The sequence below is a fragment of the Eutrema salsugineum genome, unplaced genomic scaffold (assembly GCF_000478725.1).
Source record: "Eutrema salsugineum unplaced genomic scaffold, Eutsalg1_0 scaffold_3, whole genome shotgun sequence".
NCBI lineage: Eukaryota > Viridiplantae > Streptophyta > Magnoliopsida > Brassicales > Brassicaceae > Eutrema > Eutrema salsugineum.
In genome coordinates this window covers 1898350-1913628 of record NW_006256756.1, presented here as the reverse complement: position 1 = coordinate 1913628, position 15279 = coordinate 1898350, and the positions used below count along the sequence as shown (strand labels likewise).

General features: G+C 38.5%; 5 protein-coding genes across 5 annotated transcripts in view; 4 read left to right on the top strand and 1 right to left on the bottom strand.

Annotated features, from left to right (window-relative positions):
• Positions 1 to 59: 59 nt before the first annotated feature.
• LOC18014955 lies at positions 60 to 1887 on the top strand. Its single transcript, XM_006396540.2, has 2 exons — positions 60 to 918; positions 1589 to 1887. Exon 1 carries the CDS (start codon positions 144 to 146, stop codon positions 903 to 905), a length of 762 nt encoding a protein of 253 aa, XP_006396603.1. The 5' UTR covers positions 60 to 143; the 3' UTR covers positions 906 to 918; positions 1589 to 1887.
• A 5-nt stretch (positions 1888 to 1892) lies between these two features.
• LOC18015266 (U3 snoRNP-associated protein-like YAO) lies at positions 1893 to 4551 on the bottom strand. Its single transcript, XM_006396539.2, has 7 exons — positions 4016 to 4551; positions 3494 to 3836; positions 3181 to 3405; positions 2879 to 3080; positions 2534 to 2712; positions 2366 to 2431; positions 1893 to 2249 (listed from the first exon to the last, which is right to left on the bottom strand). The coding sequence occupies exons 1-7, from the start codon at positions 4438 to 4440 to the stop codon at positions 2154 to 2156; spliced, it is 1536 nt and encodes a 511-aa protein (XP_006396602.1). The 5' UTR covers positions 4441 to 4551; the 3' UTR covers positions 1893 to 2153.
• A 516-nt stretch (positions 4552 to 5067) lies between these two features.
• LOC18015265 (DNA damage-binding protein 1a) lies at positions 5068 to 11632 on the top strand. Its single transcript, XM_006396538.2, has 19 exons — positions 5068 to 5319; positions 5884 to 5932; positions 6110 to 6169; positions 6256 to 6347; positions 6505 to 6556; positions 6688 to 6750; positions 6877 to 6926; positions 7119 to 7194; positions 7487 to 7696; positions 7812 to 7918; positions 8020 to 8128; positions 8389 to 8589; positions 8675 to 8890; positions 9036 to 9146; positions 9295 to 9570; positions 9655 to 9929; positions 10034 to 10382; positions 10470 to 10754; positions 10854 to 11632. Exons 1-19 carry the CDS (start codon positions 5216 to 5218, stop codon positions 11433 to 11435), a joined length of 3267 nt encoding a protein of 1088 aa, XP_006396601.1. The 5' UTR covers positions 5068 to 5215; the 3' UTR covers positions 11436 to 11632.
• A 342-nt stretch (positions 11633 to 11974) lies between these two features.
• On the top strand, positions 11975 to 13571 carry LOC18015264 (major pollen allergen Ole e 10). Its single transcript, XM_006396537.2, has 4 exons — positions 11975 to 12166; positions 12534 to 12848; positions 13201 to 13231; positions 13338 to 13571. Exons 1-4 carry the CDS (start codon positions 12106 to 12108, stop codon positions 13435 to 13437), a joined length of 507 nt encoding a protein of 168 aa, XP_006396600.2. The 5' UTR covers positions 11975 to 12105; the 3' UTR covers positions 13438 to 13571.
• Positions 13572 to 14356: 785 nt separating this feature from the next.
• Positions 14357 to 15279, top strand: part of LOC18015195 (cell division cycle protein 123 homolog) — a 1424-nt gene continuing 501 nt past the window's right edge. The window contains 1 exon segment of the mRNA XM_006396536.2: positions 14357 to 15260. Within this exon segment, the coding sequence (XP_006396599.2) occupies positions 14461 to 15260 (800 nt within the window). The 5' untranslated portion in view covers positions 14357 to 14460.

Genomic DNA, 15279 nt, shown 5'->3' with positions numbered 1-15279 from the left:
AGGCTACTCTTTATGTAAAACGACATCGTCTCACTTTGAGCTCTTCTTCCACAGTCAAGTCGAAACCCTAAATCTCTGTGCTGAAAACACCATTTTCAGACGAAGGTCTTACGGAAATCAGAAACTCAGGTGAAAGCAGAACGATGATTCGAGTTACGAGACCAAAACCGATTCTCGAATCACTGAGTTACCACCTTATCCAGAGATGCTCCGCTGGCGGAACCCCAAAGGGAAAGGCCAAGCTGAAGACAGGCCAGCCATTGAAGCGTAACAAGCTCTCAACCAAGAAAGGCGGTGGTGGCGGCGGCGGAGGAGGAGGAGCTGGAGAAGGAGAGGAGGCGGTTAAAGGAAAAGGGAGGATTTCCGATGAGAAGCAGAAGCTCTACGAGCAATGCTTAACCGCTCCTTGCCCTGTTCGCTACTTGACGCCCAAGGAGATCGAGCGAGAGGCGCAACGTGAGAAGCTAGGGCTGATTAGCAAGGAGAAGCAACGTGATATGGAGATTCAGAAGAAAGGAGGAGCCGCCGCGATGGGAGTCACCGACGAGCCGATCCGAATCGGGACTCCAGGTTTGGATTACATTTCGTTAGGGATCTTCGAAGCCGAAGAATTGCCGAAATACAAGCTGACGGAAGAAGACGGACAGAGACTCGCGAAGGAGAATAGTAAAGTGTTGATGAGAGAGCACAGAGAGCGTCGTGCAGCTGAGACTGCGCTTCTGAATATGAAGAAAGCTGCGATTGAAGCATTGCCGGAGACGCTGAAGAAGGCAGCGTTAGAGCCTGATTTGACGCCATTTCCGGCGAATCGAGGTATGGCCAGTCTTACACCGCCTATTGAAGGGTATCTAGAGAAGGTTATGGATGCAGCCAAGAAGAGTTCTAGTAAAGAGAAGTTGAGATGATTCATTCTAAAAGGTTAGAGATTTTGTCTTACGCTCTCGTTTTTCTCTTGCTTTTGCTTCGAACAAGGGAACGATTCAGGTATCAGAATCTAATGATTATATGCTCACAAAGATTTGAATTAACTTTGTTTTATAAAAAGTATTGAGAGATTTTTGAGATGATCCGATAAAGGTTAGAATTTTTGTCTTATGCCATCGTGTTTCTCTTGTTTTTTCCTTTGAAGATGAGTTGTAACCGTTTGTTTTTGCGATGGAACCATCCTGGATTTTGGATTGATGATTAGCAATATTGATCTTTGATGTTAAAGCTGGTGTCTTGGGCTTATGTTGTTGTGGAAAATAGCTCATAATTGATGGTTAACTAGATTTCATGTAGTATGATAATACTTACCGATAAAACTTGAGATTTTAGTTTTTTTGCATATAGCAACTAGATGAATGAGATTTACTCACATGTCTTTACGTTAGCGTTTGCAAAGTAAAATTGGAAACTTTCAAAAGCATTATCTTGTCTGATGTTCGATCATTATGTATCTCTTTTTCTTTTGCTGGATATGCTCTTGTTTAGTTTCTCTTTAATGCAAGTTGCATTTTTCTTGTTTCAAGTCTTCATCTTGTGGTATTCTATGTATGTTCTGTCCAGAGCTTTCCTAATCAATTCCCTGTTGGCTTTTCCTATTCAGTTGAAGCTATACTCGGAATGGAATAGAACAAGACTGAGGAATATTGATAAGTGCCATAGACAGAAACTTCAAGAAACTGTCTTTAAGGGATTTCAAGCTTGACTTAGAGAGACTATTCGTTCATGCAGCTTCTTGCCTTCTTTTGCAGAAGCAACTTTCTTCTGCTGTATCCAGATCTTGATGTATGATCAAGTCTGTATATCCATGGATCTTGTTTTAATAATTTCCTTTATTCAAAATGATAATTGTTCAACATTTGGGGAGGAATCAAACAAATAAGCTTATTTGAGAATTAAATTTCTGGGGAATTTTAATCATCTTTGATTCATCAGTAGACCCAAAATGTTAAAGAAGTTCTCTCTTTCTCTCTATTGTATTAAAGAATGAAAATGGATACAATAAAACAGACAAAAAAGGGAGCAAAAACGTAAAGACTTGTAATAGTCCCTATATAACTTGAGATTGATTTTTCGACTCAAAATTTTAGTACCAACTCTTCTTTAATCCCAAATAAATCATTATGATAGCCTTAAGGGATGTATTGTCACGCCATTTTGAGCAGACTTTAAGCAGCCTTATCTTCCAAATCCAGCTTAATGGGATGTATTGCGACACCATTTTCCGCAGACTTTATGCAGCCCCATCTTCCAAATCGCGTTTCCTGCCATAACGATTTCACAAAACACAACATTTTTGAGATTAGCATTCACACACACAACAGACAACAAAGATATGGAAAGAACAAATAAAAGAAGATGACAATAGAGGATCGCATACCTGTCCAACACCGGCAATCAGAAATTTACCCGATTTGGCAAAAGCCAAAGAGTTCACAAATCCAGGCTGTAAGATCACAAAAGGGCATTGTGAGATTATAACTCACAAACAGCACACAACAACACAACACTGAAAAAAAAAAACATAACTGGGGAAAAACAAATTTACCAGTGGAAGCTTGAATAAAGGTCGAATGGCCATTTTTCCAGTTTCAACAGCCAACAAATACACAAAACCATTACCAGCTCCAGATGCAGCAAGATCACTACCTCTACAAACAGCAACTGAATTCACCCAAGAACTTGCTGAGCAAGAGTTATAGTTGACATAACTATGATCACCATTTTCTGTCCAAAACCAAACAAAAAAAAAAACACAAAGAATTAAGACCTTTCAGAGCAATGGGAGCTTCAATGAAACAAAATAACCTGTGCTTTTGTAACCAGATTCTGCGATGTTAATATTGAATTGCATCAAATACTAGACGAAAAAGGAACTCGTTTAAGGTTTTACCTAAGATTCCATCAGTGGTCTTTTCTTCATCTATAACGACATGTGCATTCTTGAGGAGAAACATCGGTTTCTTTTTTAACATGCCCCATAATGCAACAGTTCCATTATCCGAACCAGACAGGTACTCATCATCACTGACGAAACAGCAGCTCTCAAGAGACGATGCAGGAGCACGATAGATCATACGTGCTCCCTCAGCAATCTATTATCATATAACAAGAGTTACAAATACAGAATAATAGAAACCATACGATGATGGCTCGCAATCGTGTTCACATGGAAAATAAAAAGTAACATATCACCTTAGATAATTGCATGGTTCTATCTCTTGCAACCGAGAGCGCACGCTCCTTCCGTAGCGCATCAACGGCTAGAATTTCAGCCTGGTGTCCAAAATTATCTTGTACAAACGCATTATCTTCTACATTCCACACCTTCACAGTTCGATCATATGAACCAGAATAGAGTTCCGCAGTTCCGTGTCTGAAACATAGACAAGAAACGGTGTCCCGGTGACCTGGAAAGGCCTGTAGACACATAATTATAACAAGTTGAGAGCAAGACTTGATTAAGATGACTTATAAAACAGAACAAAAAACACGGATTTATCATTACCTGGACATGCTCTCGGGTACGAACGTCCCATATATGAACATGGCGATCAACACCTCCAGTCGCCAAATAACGACCATCGGAGCTAACAGCTAAAGCAAGAGTTTCTCTGCTGTGTTTTTTATTTCGAGGCTCCCTCACTTTCATCCCATGAGACTTCAGAATTTCATCACTTGGCCATTTGTATTTGTCACTCTTTCCAGAAGATACATCCCAATGCCTAATAGTACCGTCTTTGGAAGCTGAAAACCCTCTAGAATCGTCATCAGAGAGAGCAACCGCTACAACAGATTGTCGGTGCTTGACAACGACACGAAACCCATCAGTACTCAGTGGCTCCTGAACCCTGAATCATGACAAAAAACATCTTTCAAAATTGACCTAATAAATGTAAAAATCACTAAAATTACTTCACAATTAAGCAGGTTCTCTAAAACAGTGGCTACCAATAAACCCCGAATTACCAGAAATTTCGAATCTATGAACTCGAGTTTGAATACATAAGCTACCAAAATTTTTAATTACCTCGAGGCAATGACTCTTCGAACCCTACCACTGTCTTCGAGCTGCTTCTTCATCAAAGTCTTCGCAATACGACCTGTATCATCTTCTTCCTCATCTTCGTCGTCATCATCATCCTGTTCTTCACGCTCTCTCCGTTGCGCTTCTCTCATTCGTTTCAGCATCCCCTCGGCTAATCTCTTCCGCTTCTCACCCGCCGTCTCATCCGCAAACTCATCCTCATCCTCCGCTTCCTCAACTTTTCCATTTTCGTCTCCGCCTGTAAATCCGTCCTGTTCGGCGTCAGAATCACCAGAATCGATATCCTCATCATCGTAGCTGACTTTCCTCCGTCTCGTTGTCTCTTCCTCGAAGAATGGATCCCTATCACTCGAACCCCTTTTACCGCCTCTCTTAAAGCCTCCACCTTTCTTCTTCTCGTACTTCATTCTTCGCTCACTTTCTTTCTCTGAAGCTCAGCTTAAACAGGATAGCTCGCTCAATTAGGGTTTAAGGTTAGCCTCAGGGTTTAGTGGCGACGGCGAAGCACAAAAAAACGATTTTGGTCGGAAAGTTCACAACTTTAAAATCTTGTATTACAATTTTATTAAACCTAGGTTTCTTCAGGAACCGGGTCGACCCGAACTGACCCGGCCCATTAATTAGCTAGACTGTGATGAGCCCATTATATATTACGCTCTGTAGTAGCATTGGGCCTTTAGTTACAATGTTTTGAGCCGAAATTCAACCGGAAACCATCCTCTATGGCATACCGAACCCGGTTTATGAGTTTTTGGTTTTATTCTGATGTAGTACATGAAACCGAATTATTAGGATAAGATCAATTTAATTCAGTTCCATTTTAGCCAAATTAATTCACCTAGTATTTCTTCCGACCAAGATTGTTTCGATTTAGTTCGAATAGAATCAGCTTGGTCTGAAATTTAAATCGAATCTTTTAATACCGAACCGGACCAGTCATTGACAATTGTATACCGAACCGGCCGTCATTGTCGAAGGTTGTCTTTCTTCTTCTTCCTTCTTCGCTTTTCGCCTCTTTAAAGTTTTGTGTTTTTTTTTCGGTGTTTGTCTCTCCGTCTCTCTCTCCTTCGTTAAAATTCCCAAAGCTCGTTAGAGAAATCCAGAAGCTTCCTACAATTAGAGGAGCGAAAGGCCCTCGCGTAGACAGTGAAACTCCAATTTCTGGGGACAAATAAGCAGAAGATGAGCTCATGGAATTACGTCGTCACTGCTCACAAGCCCACCAGTGTCACTCACTCTTGCGTCGGCAACTTCACCAGTCCTCAAGAGCTCAACCTCATTGTCGCGTATGAATCTCCTCCTTCCTCTCTTTCTTATCAATTGGGTTCTCTTTTGTATAAAGCTGTTTATTTTGGGGTTTAGGGTTTTCAGGGAAGCTAGATTCAACCACTGTTCAATAACTTTTATTGCGCTCTCTTTGCAACAAATTTTTGGGAGGAGTCTCTGGAAATATTATCAATTGTAGCATTGGTCGATAATTGTTTCGGGTACTGAGAAATTCTCACAAGTAAAAATGCTTTGTGAGATGAGTATTGGGATTTTGGTCCCTCTGGGTTCTTTGATGTGCTCGATAATTGGAAATGTTACGAAGGCATTTTTTTTCATTTTTGTTATGGTTGTAATTGGTCTGATGTCTGAACTATACACGTTGTAGAGGGTTCACTGTAAAATTTAAAGATCGTGCCTTTTTCGATATAGAGGGTTTTCAAGTATCGTTTGGTAGCAGTTCTTTAATCCTTTTTGAAAGTTATCTGATTATTTTCGATTTAGCATTGTCCTGGAAAGTTGTATCATCTATTGGATCAGATCCATTAGATTGTTAGTTTTGACAGCGGTGTTGATATTCGCAGGAAATGTACTCGGATTGAGATCCATTTGCTTACCCCACAGGGACTTCAGGTACTACATACATCTTTGTTCTCCCTATGGATCATCGTTTTTTCAATAAGGAAAACTTGCTTCCTTGTTTTCATTTTTAATTTACAATAAATCCATGCTTTTTTAGTTTCAGTTTACAGATTTTGAAATTCATGTTTTTTGTGATATAAAACTATGCTGGATGTTCCTATACTGCAGCCTATGCTGGATGTTCCTATGTATGGAAGAATCGCTACTTTGGAGTTGTTCCGGCCCCATGTGAGTATATATTCTTATCGTGTTCTTATTTCAAGGTCTTATTAACAAGTTACAATGTTGATAGCAATGTCCACAATCCTTTGCAGGGAGAAGCACAAGACTTTTTGTTTATTGCAACTGAGAGATACAAATTCTGTGTTCTTCAGTGGGATGCTGAGTCGTCTGAGCTTATTACTAGGTATAGTTCCCAAAAATATATTTTCATGCATTCAATTGATGTCAATTAACCAGTTGTGGTATTTTGTATTTTAATATATGATCATGCATCATGCTTGCCCTAATCAACTGATGTTTACCAACCTGCTGATTCTCTATGATGTATTGATATTTCTCAGAGCAATGGGGGATGTTTCTGATCGTATAGGTCGACCAACAGACAATGGTCAGGTAATGAATAACGTGTTTTTGCATGCATTTCAGAGTGCTTAAAATTCGTACTTTCCTTCATAAAGATATGTATTGTGATTAAAGGATTGGTTGGCATTTAGCTTACTATTGTTTTGTCTCTTTCTTTTTAGATTGGCATAATTGATCCAGATTGTAGATTAATTGGACTCCATCTGTATGACGGTTTGTTCAAGGTATTGAGCTGTCTTCTATAAGATATGCACTCGTTTGCTTAGTTATATCATGTTACTGAACTTATAGTGATCTTTTGTTTATACGATGTGTGATGATGCATCCTGTTTCTTTGGTTCTTCTTTTAGGTTATACCATTTGATAATAAGGGACAGCTCAAGGAAGCTTTTAATATCAGGTACCGTTTTATTCAGTTAGCATATTGCATTGGATCGTCAACTTGTGTGTTCGAGTGCATATTTGTTTCCATGCATCAGCTTCTTTCGCAGATCCTCAATAGACTCAGTCCTCTTGATTCTTTTAAGATATGATTATGTTTGGGTCATTTTAAAACTGAATGATATATTTGCGTGTGGTGCCTGAATTTCAGGCTGGAGGAATTGCAGGTTCTGGATATCAAGTTTCTGTTTGGATGTGCAAAGCCCACAATTGCAGTACTTTATCAGGTATGGAAATATGTTAACATGAATTTGTTTCTTGGGCATATGTAAAACTTGTTCTTTATTTTTCCGTCGTGCTAGAATTCACTGTAGAAATAACTCTTTTGTAGTTGGTTAACCGCTGTACTATCCGTAGTTGATGGAGTTTAGGCAAAGTAACTTTACTCTATTCAGTAGTTATTTAAACAGATTATTTCTTCTTCTTTTTATTACTTTGAAATCTATGATGATGTAATCTGATGTACATGATGCAATCTAGAATTTTCTGCGGTGGACTAACCAGTGCTTGGTTTCATAGGACAACAAAGATGCTCGTCATGTCAAAACATATGAAGTCTCTCTAAAAGATAAGGATTTTGTCGAGGGTCCGTGGTCACAGAACAATCTCGACAATGGTGCTGACTTGCTGATTCCTGTACCACCACCTCTCTGTGGCGTCCTTATTATTGGTGAAGAAACAATTGTCTATTGCAGTGCGAATGCATTCAAAGCAATACCAATAAGACCTGTAAGTTCTTTCAACGTAATCTCGCCTGCTTTTGTTAACATTTTTGAGATTTCTTCGAGTACCCCTTTTTCTGTTTTCTTATTTTTGATATGTGACCTTCACACTGCGTGTCCAGTCCATCACTAAAGCATATGGAAGAGTTGATGTTGATGGCTCTAGGTATCTTCTTGGTGACCATGCTGGACTGATTCATCTGCTTGTTATAACGCACGAGAAAGAAAAGTGAGTGTATATGCGTACTTGTTCGTCCATATTCTAAACAATTGAAAGCTCTATTGAACTTATTCACTCTGTGCATATTCTGCTTTTATTTGTGTCTGAAGGGTCACTGGCCTAAAAATTGAGCTTCTGGGTGAAACCTCTATTGCATCGACTATATCGTACCTTGACAATGCTGTTGTCTTTGTCGGCTCAAGCTATGGCGATTCACAGGTGTGCTATGATAATTATGTTCTGACTATATATTTCTAAATTTGTTCCCGTCGAATATAAACTGATTATGGTACCACGTTTTTTTAGTTGTCCCCAATTGTTAATTGGTAATAATACTATGTGGATGAGACTTTGTAATTCTTTATCGATTCACAGCGAATACAGAAATTCAAAAAAGGATTGTCCTTCCTTTTCTCTGGTTTCTAGGAAAAGTAAAATCAACCATCTGAGTGTTTCCATATTTGATTTTCGAATTCCAGCTAGTAAAGCTAAATCTACATCCTGATGCAAAAGGCTCATATGTAGAAGTCTTGGAAAGGTATGTCAACTTGGGGCCTATTGTCGACTTTTGTGTAGTCGACCTCGAGAGACAGGGGCAAGGTCAGGTTGTAACTTGTTCTGGAGCATTTAAGGATGGTTCCCTCCGCATAGTTCGCAATGGAATAGGAATCAATGAACAGGTTTGATTTATGCTGCGAAATCTGGATCTCTTGTATGCGCAATTTTCTCATCTTTTTTCTAGCTAAAAAATCCGCTCTATTACAGGCGTCTGTGGAACTTCAAGGTATCAAGGGAATGTGGTCGCTGAAGTCTTCAATTGATGAAGCCTTCGACACATTCCTCGTAGTCAGCTTTATCAGTGAAACTCGTGTATTAGCCATGAATCTTGAGGATGAACTGGAAGAAACAGAGATTGAGGGCTTCTTGTCTCAAGTGCAGACTTTATTTTGCCATGATGCTGTGTATAATCAGCTTGTACAGGTCAGCTTTTTCTAGTGCTTGGGGGTTTTAAAAAAACAATTTATGTATTTGATAGCTGTGATAGCTTAATTTCCTGTCTGGATTCTTGTCTGATCTCTTCTCTCCATTCGTGAACATGAATTAACTGCTGCCTCTTCTGAATCAGGTTACTTCAAATTCTGTTAGACTAGTCAGCTCTACAACTAGAGAGTTGCGAGATGAATGGCATGCCCCAGCTGGATTCACTGTCAATGTTGCAACCGCAAATGCCAGCCAGGTTTGTCTTTTCATTCTGGATGTGATTCAATAGGTTTGTATGTAACTGCACATTGAAAGTATTTTTTGTGAGAGAGATCTGACTTGAGTGGACATATAACACGTTTTCGAATAAACATTTGTAAATGGATTCTGCTTTTGCTTGATAGGTTCTTTTGGCGACTGGAGGTGGGCATTTGGTTTATCTAGAAATTGGAGATGGGAAATTAACAGAAGTGCAACATGCCGTTTTAGAGTACGAGGTTTCTTGCCTTGATATAAATCCTATCGGCGATAATCCTAATTACAGTCAGCTAGCTTCGGTTGGGATGTGGACAGATATAAGTGTGAGGATTTTTTCGCTGCCGGAACTGACTCTTATTACAAAAGAGCAACTAGGAGGAGAAATAATTCCCCGATCTGTTCTGCTCTGTGCATTCGAAGGGGTATGGTTCCATTGGACATTACTTCAAATAAACCTAGAACTGAGTAAAATTTTATTGTAGAACTTAACATATGTTATGTTGCAGATATCTTACTTGCTCTGTGCTCTTGGAGATGGCCATCTTTTGAACTTCCAGTTGGATACAACTACCGGGCAACTAAAAGACAGGAAAAAAGTATCACTCGGGACTCAGCCTATAACTCTGCGCACATTTTCATCAAAAAACGCCACACATGTTTTTGCTGCATCAGATAGACCAACTGTAATCTATAGCAGCAACAAGAAGCTGTTATACAGCAATGTCAATCTTAAAGAAGTTAGTCATATGTGTCCTTTCAACTCTGCTGCTTTTCCCGACAGGTAAACTAAACGTCCTCTCTTTTTTTTTTTTGCTTTCGGTTTCCAGTTCTTGATTAAATCTAAATGGCTGTGAAATCTGATTCTCGGTCCTCTCTTATGAGCAGTTTAGCGATTGCTAGAGAAGGTGAACTTACGATTGGCACCATTGATGATATTCAGAAGCTTCACATACGCACTATTCCTCTTGGAGAGCATGCTCGTCGAATCTGCCATCAGGAACAGACGCGTACATTTGGTATTTGCAGTTTGGGAAACCAGACAAATGCTGAGGAATCTGAAATGCATTTTGTTCGTCTTTTAGACGACCAAAGTTTTGAATTTGTGTCAACTTACCCATTGGATGCCTTTGAGTACGGTTGCTCCATACTTAGCTGCTCGTTCGCCGACGACAAGAATGTCTATTACTGTGTTGGAACTGCATATGTTTTACCAGAAGAAAATGAACCAACTAAGGTATCTTTAATGATTTAGTGTACAAGTCTCAAAGTTCAAATTTCTTTAGTCTAATTTGTCTTCAAATTTTCATTTTTGTGAATGTAGGGAAGGATATTAGTGTTTATAGTTGAAGATGGGAAATTGCAGCTTATCGCTGAGAAAGAAACCAAAGGATCTGTTTATTCTCTCAATGCCTTTAATGGAAAACTTCTTGCTGCTATTAATCAGAAGATTCAATTATACAAGTGGATGCTCCGGGATGATGGCACTCGTGAATTACAGTCTGAATGTGGACATCACGGGCACATTCTAGCTCTCTATGTCCAGACGCGTGGAGACTTTATTGTGGTTGGTGATCTCATGAAATCAATCTCCTTACTGATCTATAAGGTACTTACTACTAACTTTTATATGAAATGAAACCTCTTGCGGTTAAAACTCATAGCTATAGATGTCTGATTCATGACACTATTTATTTGTTAATACAAGCACGAGGAAGGTGCAATTGAGGAACGGGCTCGGGATTACAATGCAAATTGGATGTCTGCTGTTGAAATACTCGACGACGATATCTACCTTGGTGCTGAGAACAATTTCAATCTTTTGACAGTGAAAAAGAACAGCGAAGGTGCTACTGATGAAGAGCGAGGGCGTTTAGAGGTGGTTGGGGAGTATCACCTTGGGGAGTTTGTGAACAGATTCCGCCATGGATCACTGGTAATGAGGCTGCCTGATTCAGAGATTGGTCAGATCCCAACTGTTATCTTTGGTACAGTCAATGGAGTGATTGGAGTGATAGCTTCACTGCCTCAAGAACAGTATATGTTCTTGGAGAAATTGCAGTCGAGTTTGAGGAAAGTGATTAAAGGGGTTGGTGGGTTAAGCCATGAGCAATGGAGATCGTTTAATAATGAGAAGAGAACCGCAGAAGCACGTAATTTCTTGGATGGGGACTTGATCGAATCGTTTCTGGATCTGAGTAGGAACAAGATGGAGGATATATCTAAATCCATGAATGTTCAAGTGGAAGAGTTGTGTAAGAGAGTTGAAGAGCTCACTAGGCTTCACTGAGCCAAACAGTCAAAACCATAAGCTCTGTTTCTGTTTTAATTTTATGCTTTCTTGAGTTAAAAGTCTTCTTTTGGTTTTGTTATCCTCACCTTTTGAAGTTTGTAATAACTTGGCTAAAGTGTTGTTTTCTTAATCAAACCAATTGTCTTTTTGAGTCATTTGGATTAAAAATAATGGTGAATCAGTTGGTCGAACTATATTAGGTTATTTAATACTTTGGATTAAACCTTTACTCTTTGCAGCTGATTCTTTGCTTGGGAACGTCTCTTCTTAACTTTTCCCGTTTTCCGTATTCGTTTATACAAAAACAAATCGGTAAATGGATTGGAAAGTAATATTTCAACAATTTCTAAATCGATGTATTTAATTTCTAAAAATAAATCTTATGCCACCAATTTCTATAACTTTAAAGAGTGAACATTTTATTTCTCTTGAAGGCACCTTCGATTCCTTAAAGAGATCTAGATTATTCTTTGCTCTTTTCGTGAGGTTCTCTTGTGACTAAATAAAACAAAACTTCTCTTGTCTCAACCCTCCCCAAGTACCTATCACTTGTTCATCATATTCAAAGAGATTGTCATTTATGTACCATTTCTACTTATGGTGATGTGATGCTCTAGATTCCTTCTTCCCTTTACATTTATAATTGCTAATACAAAAACATCTAAGAATGAGAAACCAATTATGGATTTTTCTATTTTCTCTGCTTCTACTAAACTTCGTCTCCCAAGGTAAAACTTCTTTCTTTTTATCTATTGAACGTAATTAGTTATATCCCCTCCATTTATTCAAATTGCAAATTTTAAAATTATGCTTTGTTTCATTTGTAAAAAATACATGTTTTCAGTTTACTATGAATATAATGTTTGTTATTCTAATCTCTAGATATCATTTAAAATCGATCAAATGTAAATTTTAATATAACAATACAAAAAAACGGGCTTTATTAATTTGTTAGTGCAACTTATTTCGTAATATGTATGATTAGTCCTCAAACAATGTATTTTGAAGAAAGAAGATATGGAGTATTAAACTATTAATTATTTACTTGTCTCATCGACAAATACATATATATTTACACGTTCGTACAATGTGTAGCTACAAGACCGGTGATAACGATCAGACCAGAGTCACCGGTACGGCCTCAAGGGAACACAACGTTTTTGGACGGAACAACATGGTGTGTGGCTCGACCAAGTGCCTCTCAGGCTGAGCTACAGAGAGCTCTTGATTGGGCATGTGGGATTGGGAGAGTGGACTGCTCGGTCATCGAGAGACGTGGTGATTGTTACGAACCGGACACGATCGTGTCGCACGCATCTTTTGCGTTTAATGCGTATTACCAATCCAATGGAAACAATCTCATCGCTTGTTACTTTGGTGGAACAGCTACACTCACCAAGATTAATCCTAGTAAGTTACTTGCACTTACTATTAATCATGTCTTATTTTGTTTAGTATATATGTTTCCGTACGACCATGTCTAGCTACTTATTTTCAAAAAAAAGTTTATGAAAGATTTTCGAATGAAAATAAGCTTTTCTAGTAAATGAAGTCTTTCTATGAACAAAAAATTGTTTGGATATCTTACGCCAAATATTAAGGATATGATAACTGAAAAATATAAGACGATGAAATACATGATTGGATAAGGTTTTGAAAATAACTAATCTCCCTGCCAACATCTTTGTTATATAATTATTTTCGACGAATTTTTTTATGTATATGGTGGTGATAGAAAAATGAGATATTATGTTGCTTGCAGGCTACGGAAAATGCTCCTATGATGTATCCAAGTAAGAACCCTAATTTTCATCTTTTTGAACATCATGTCTTTTAGTAGTTGAGAATATTTTCATTGCAAATTTATAATATATAGTGTTTCTTCGTTAACTTATTCAGATCAGAAGTCGCTGCCGCTAGATCTCTATCACAGTACAAACCACGGTGGCTAAGGCTGATGTACATAGGAGTTTTATTGTTTCTGTGGCGGCGAAGCTAACATCCTCGCCGTAGAAGTCGATCTTTGCCAGATCAGTTGTGCCGGAATATTTTTCCTTTGAGCAAAGTTTGCAAAGATTTTGGTATTGTAGCAATTAAGCTTCGTGTTTTGTTCTTGGCTTTTCTCTTGGGTTTAGAATCTTAAAAGCCCTATATATAGCCAGCCCTTTTAATCTTCAAGCTAATAATCTTGTACACTAATGCTGATATGTCAATGAATGGTTTCCCAAAGAATTAAAGCTTGTTGCACAACTCTTCCAAGTCTTTATGGCTAAAGTGACCTTATGATATTCTGATGCTTTTGAATAACTGAACTCAACTCCTTGGATCTTTGTTGAGGTCTAAGACAAAGCTTGCCTTTATTCGCTACTATTATTCTTTTCACCCTCCTCTAATCATACAAGAAATCCATCAACGGTGGAGAAGTATCATTGACAAATTTTCAGTGCGGACTAATTTAGAATTACAGTTAGGCGATTGAAACGCTCTGCTATAATAAGATTTCCATGTTCAATTTTTTTATTTTTATATATATTCTACAATTATATTCAGATCCGAATTGATTACACATTACACACATTAGTACACTACACATTACACAACCATTGAAATACAATTATCAGTTACACAAATATCATATGGAAGAAGTGATAGAACAAAAAAAAAAAAAGAGCAAAAGATTACTTGTATGTTCTTCATCTTAAAACATGTGAAATCATCTTGAAACATACAATATTTGCTTCATTTTTAACGATTACGATCCAATCTATTCATTACACACGCAAAAAAAAAAAATTGTTTACGATAAAGATGGGTTTCTGAGGCCCATATACGGCCCATAAAGAGAAGAAATCAGCAACAAAACCCTAAATGGCTAAATCTACACAAATAAAATTTAAAATAAAAATATAATTCCTTCTGTCAATTCGCAGTCACCGGAAGCCCTAAAACCTCCAGCGACGCCGGAGAAAGGAAATTCCATTAGATAGAGAATCGTAAGCTTTTTTGTGTTTTTTGTTTTGCGATGAAGGAAGAAGAAGTAAATCGATGCCAGATTCAGAACTGGTATCCGAAATTCAAATCCTTAACCATCAAAACCAAATTTCACCAGCTTCCAGAGTCTTTCATCACCTATCTCACCGACGATTCTGGTCCGTTTCTTCTCCCTGATTCCGTAACAAACGAGGACGCAATGCCCAAAAGAGTCCACAATCCCGAAGAAGAAGACGATTTCCAAGTCTCCGAAGGATCTGATGACGAAGCAGAGCCACCATCGAACATCCCTTGTTTTCCCCAACTCGAAATCGAGATTAAGGAATCAGTCGAAACCCTAGGCGGCGCAGTTTTCCCGAAGCTGAACTGGAGCGCACCAAAGGACGCAGCTTGGATCAGCCCATCACAGAATCTTAGCTGCACTTGTTTCAGCGAGATTGCTCTCTTGTTTCGTTCCTCAGATTCGTTGCTCCATGATCTCTGCAACGCGTATGATTCATGTACTGACAAAACCTCGTCAAGGCCACAAAGCTTCTTCCTCGCGTTGAGAAAATGGTATCCTTCTTTAAAGCCTGAGATGGAATTTAGATGCTTTGTCAAATCGAACGAGCTTGTTGGGATTTGCCAGCGTGAGGTGACGACATTTTACCCTGTTCTTGTCAATGAGAAGGATTTGCTCAAGGGCTTGATCGGAGACTTCTTTGATGATAACATTAGGTTAGAATTTGAATCAGAGGATTACACATTTGATGTTTATGTGACGAAGGAGAGAAAGGTTAAGCTAATGGATTTCAATACTTGGTGTGGCTCTACGTTGCCATTGATGTATTCTCTAATTGAAGAGAGAAAT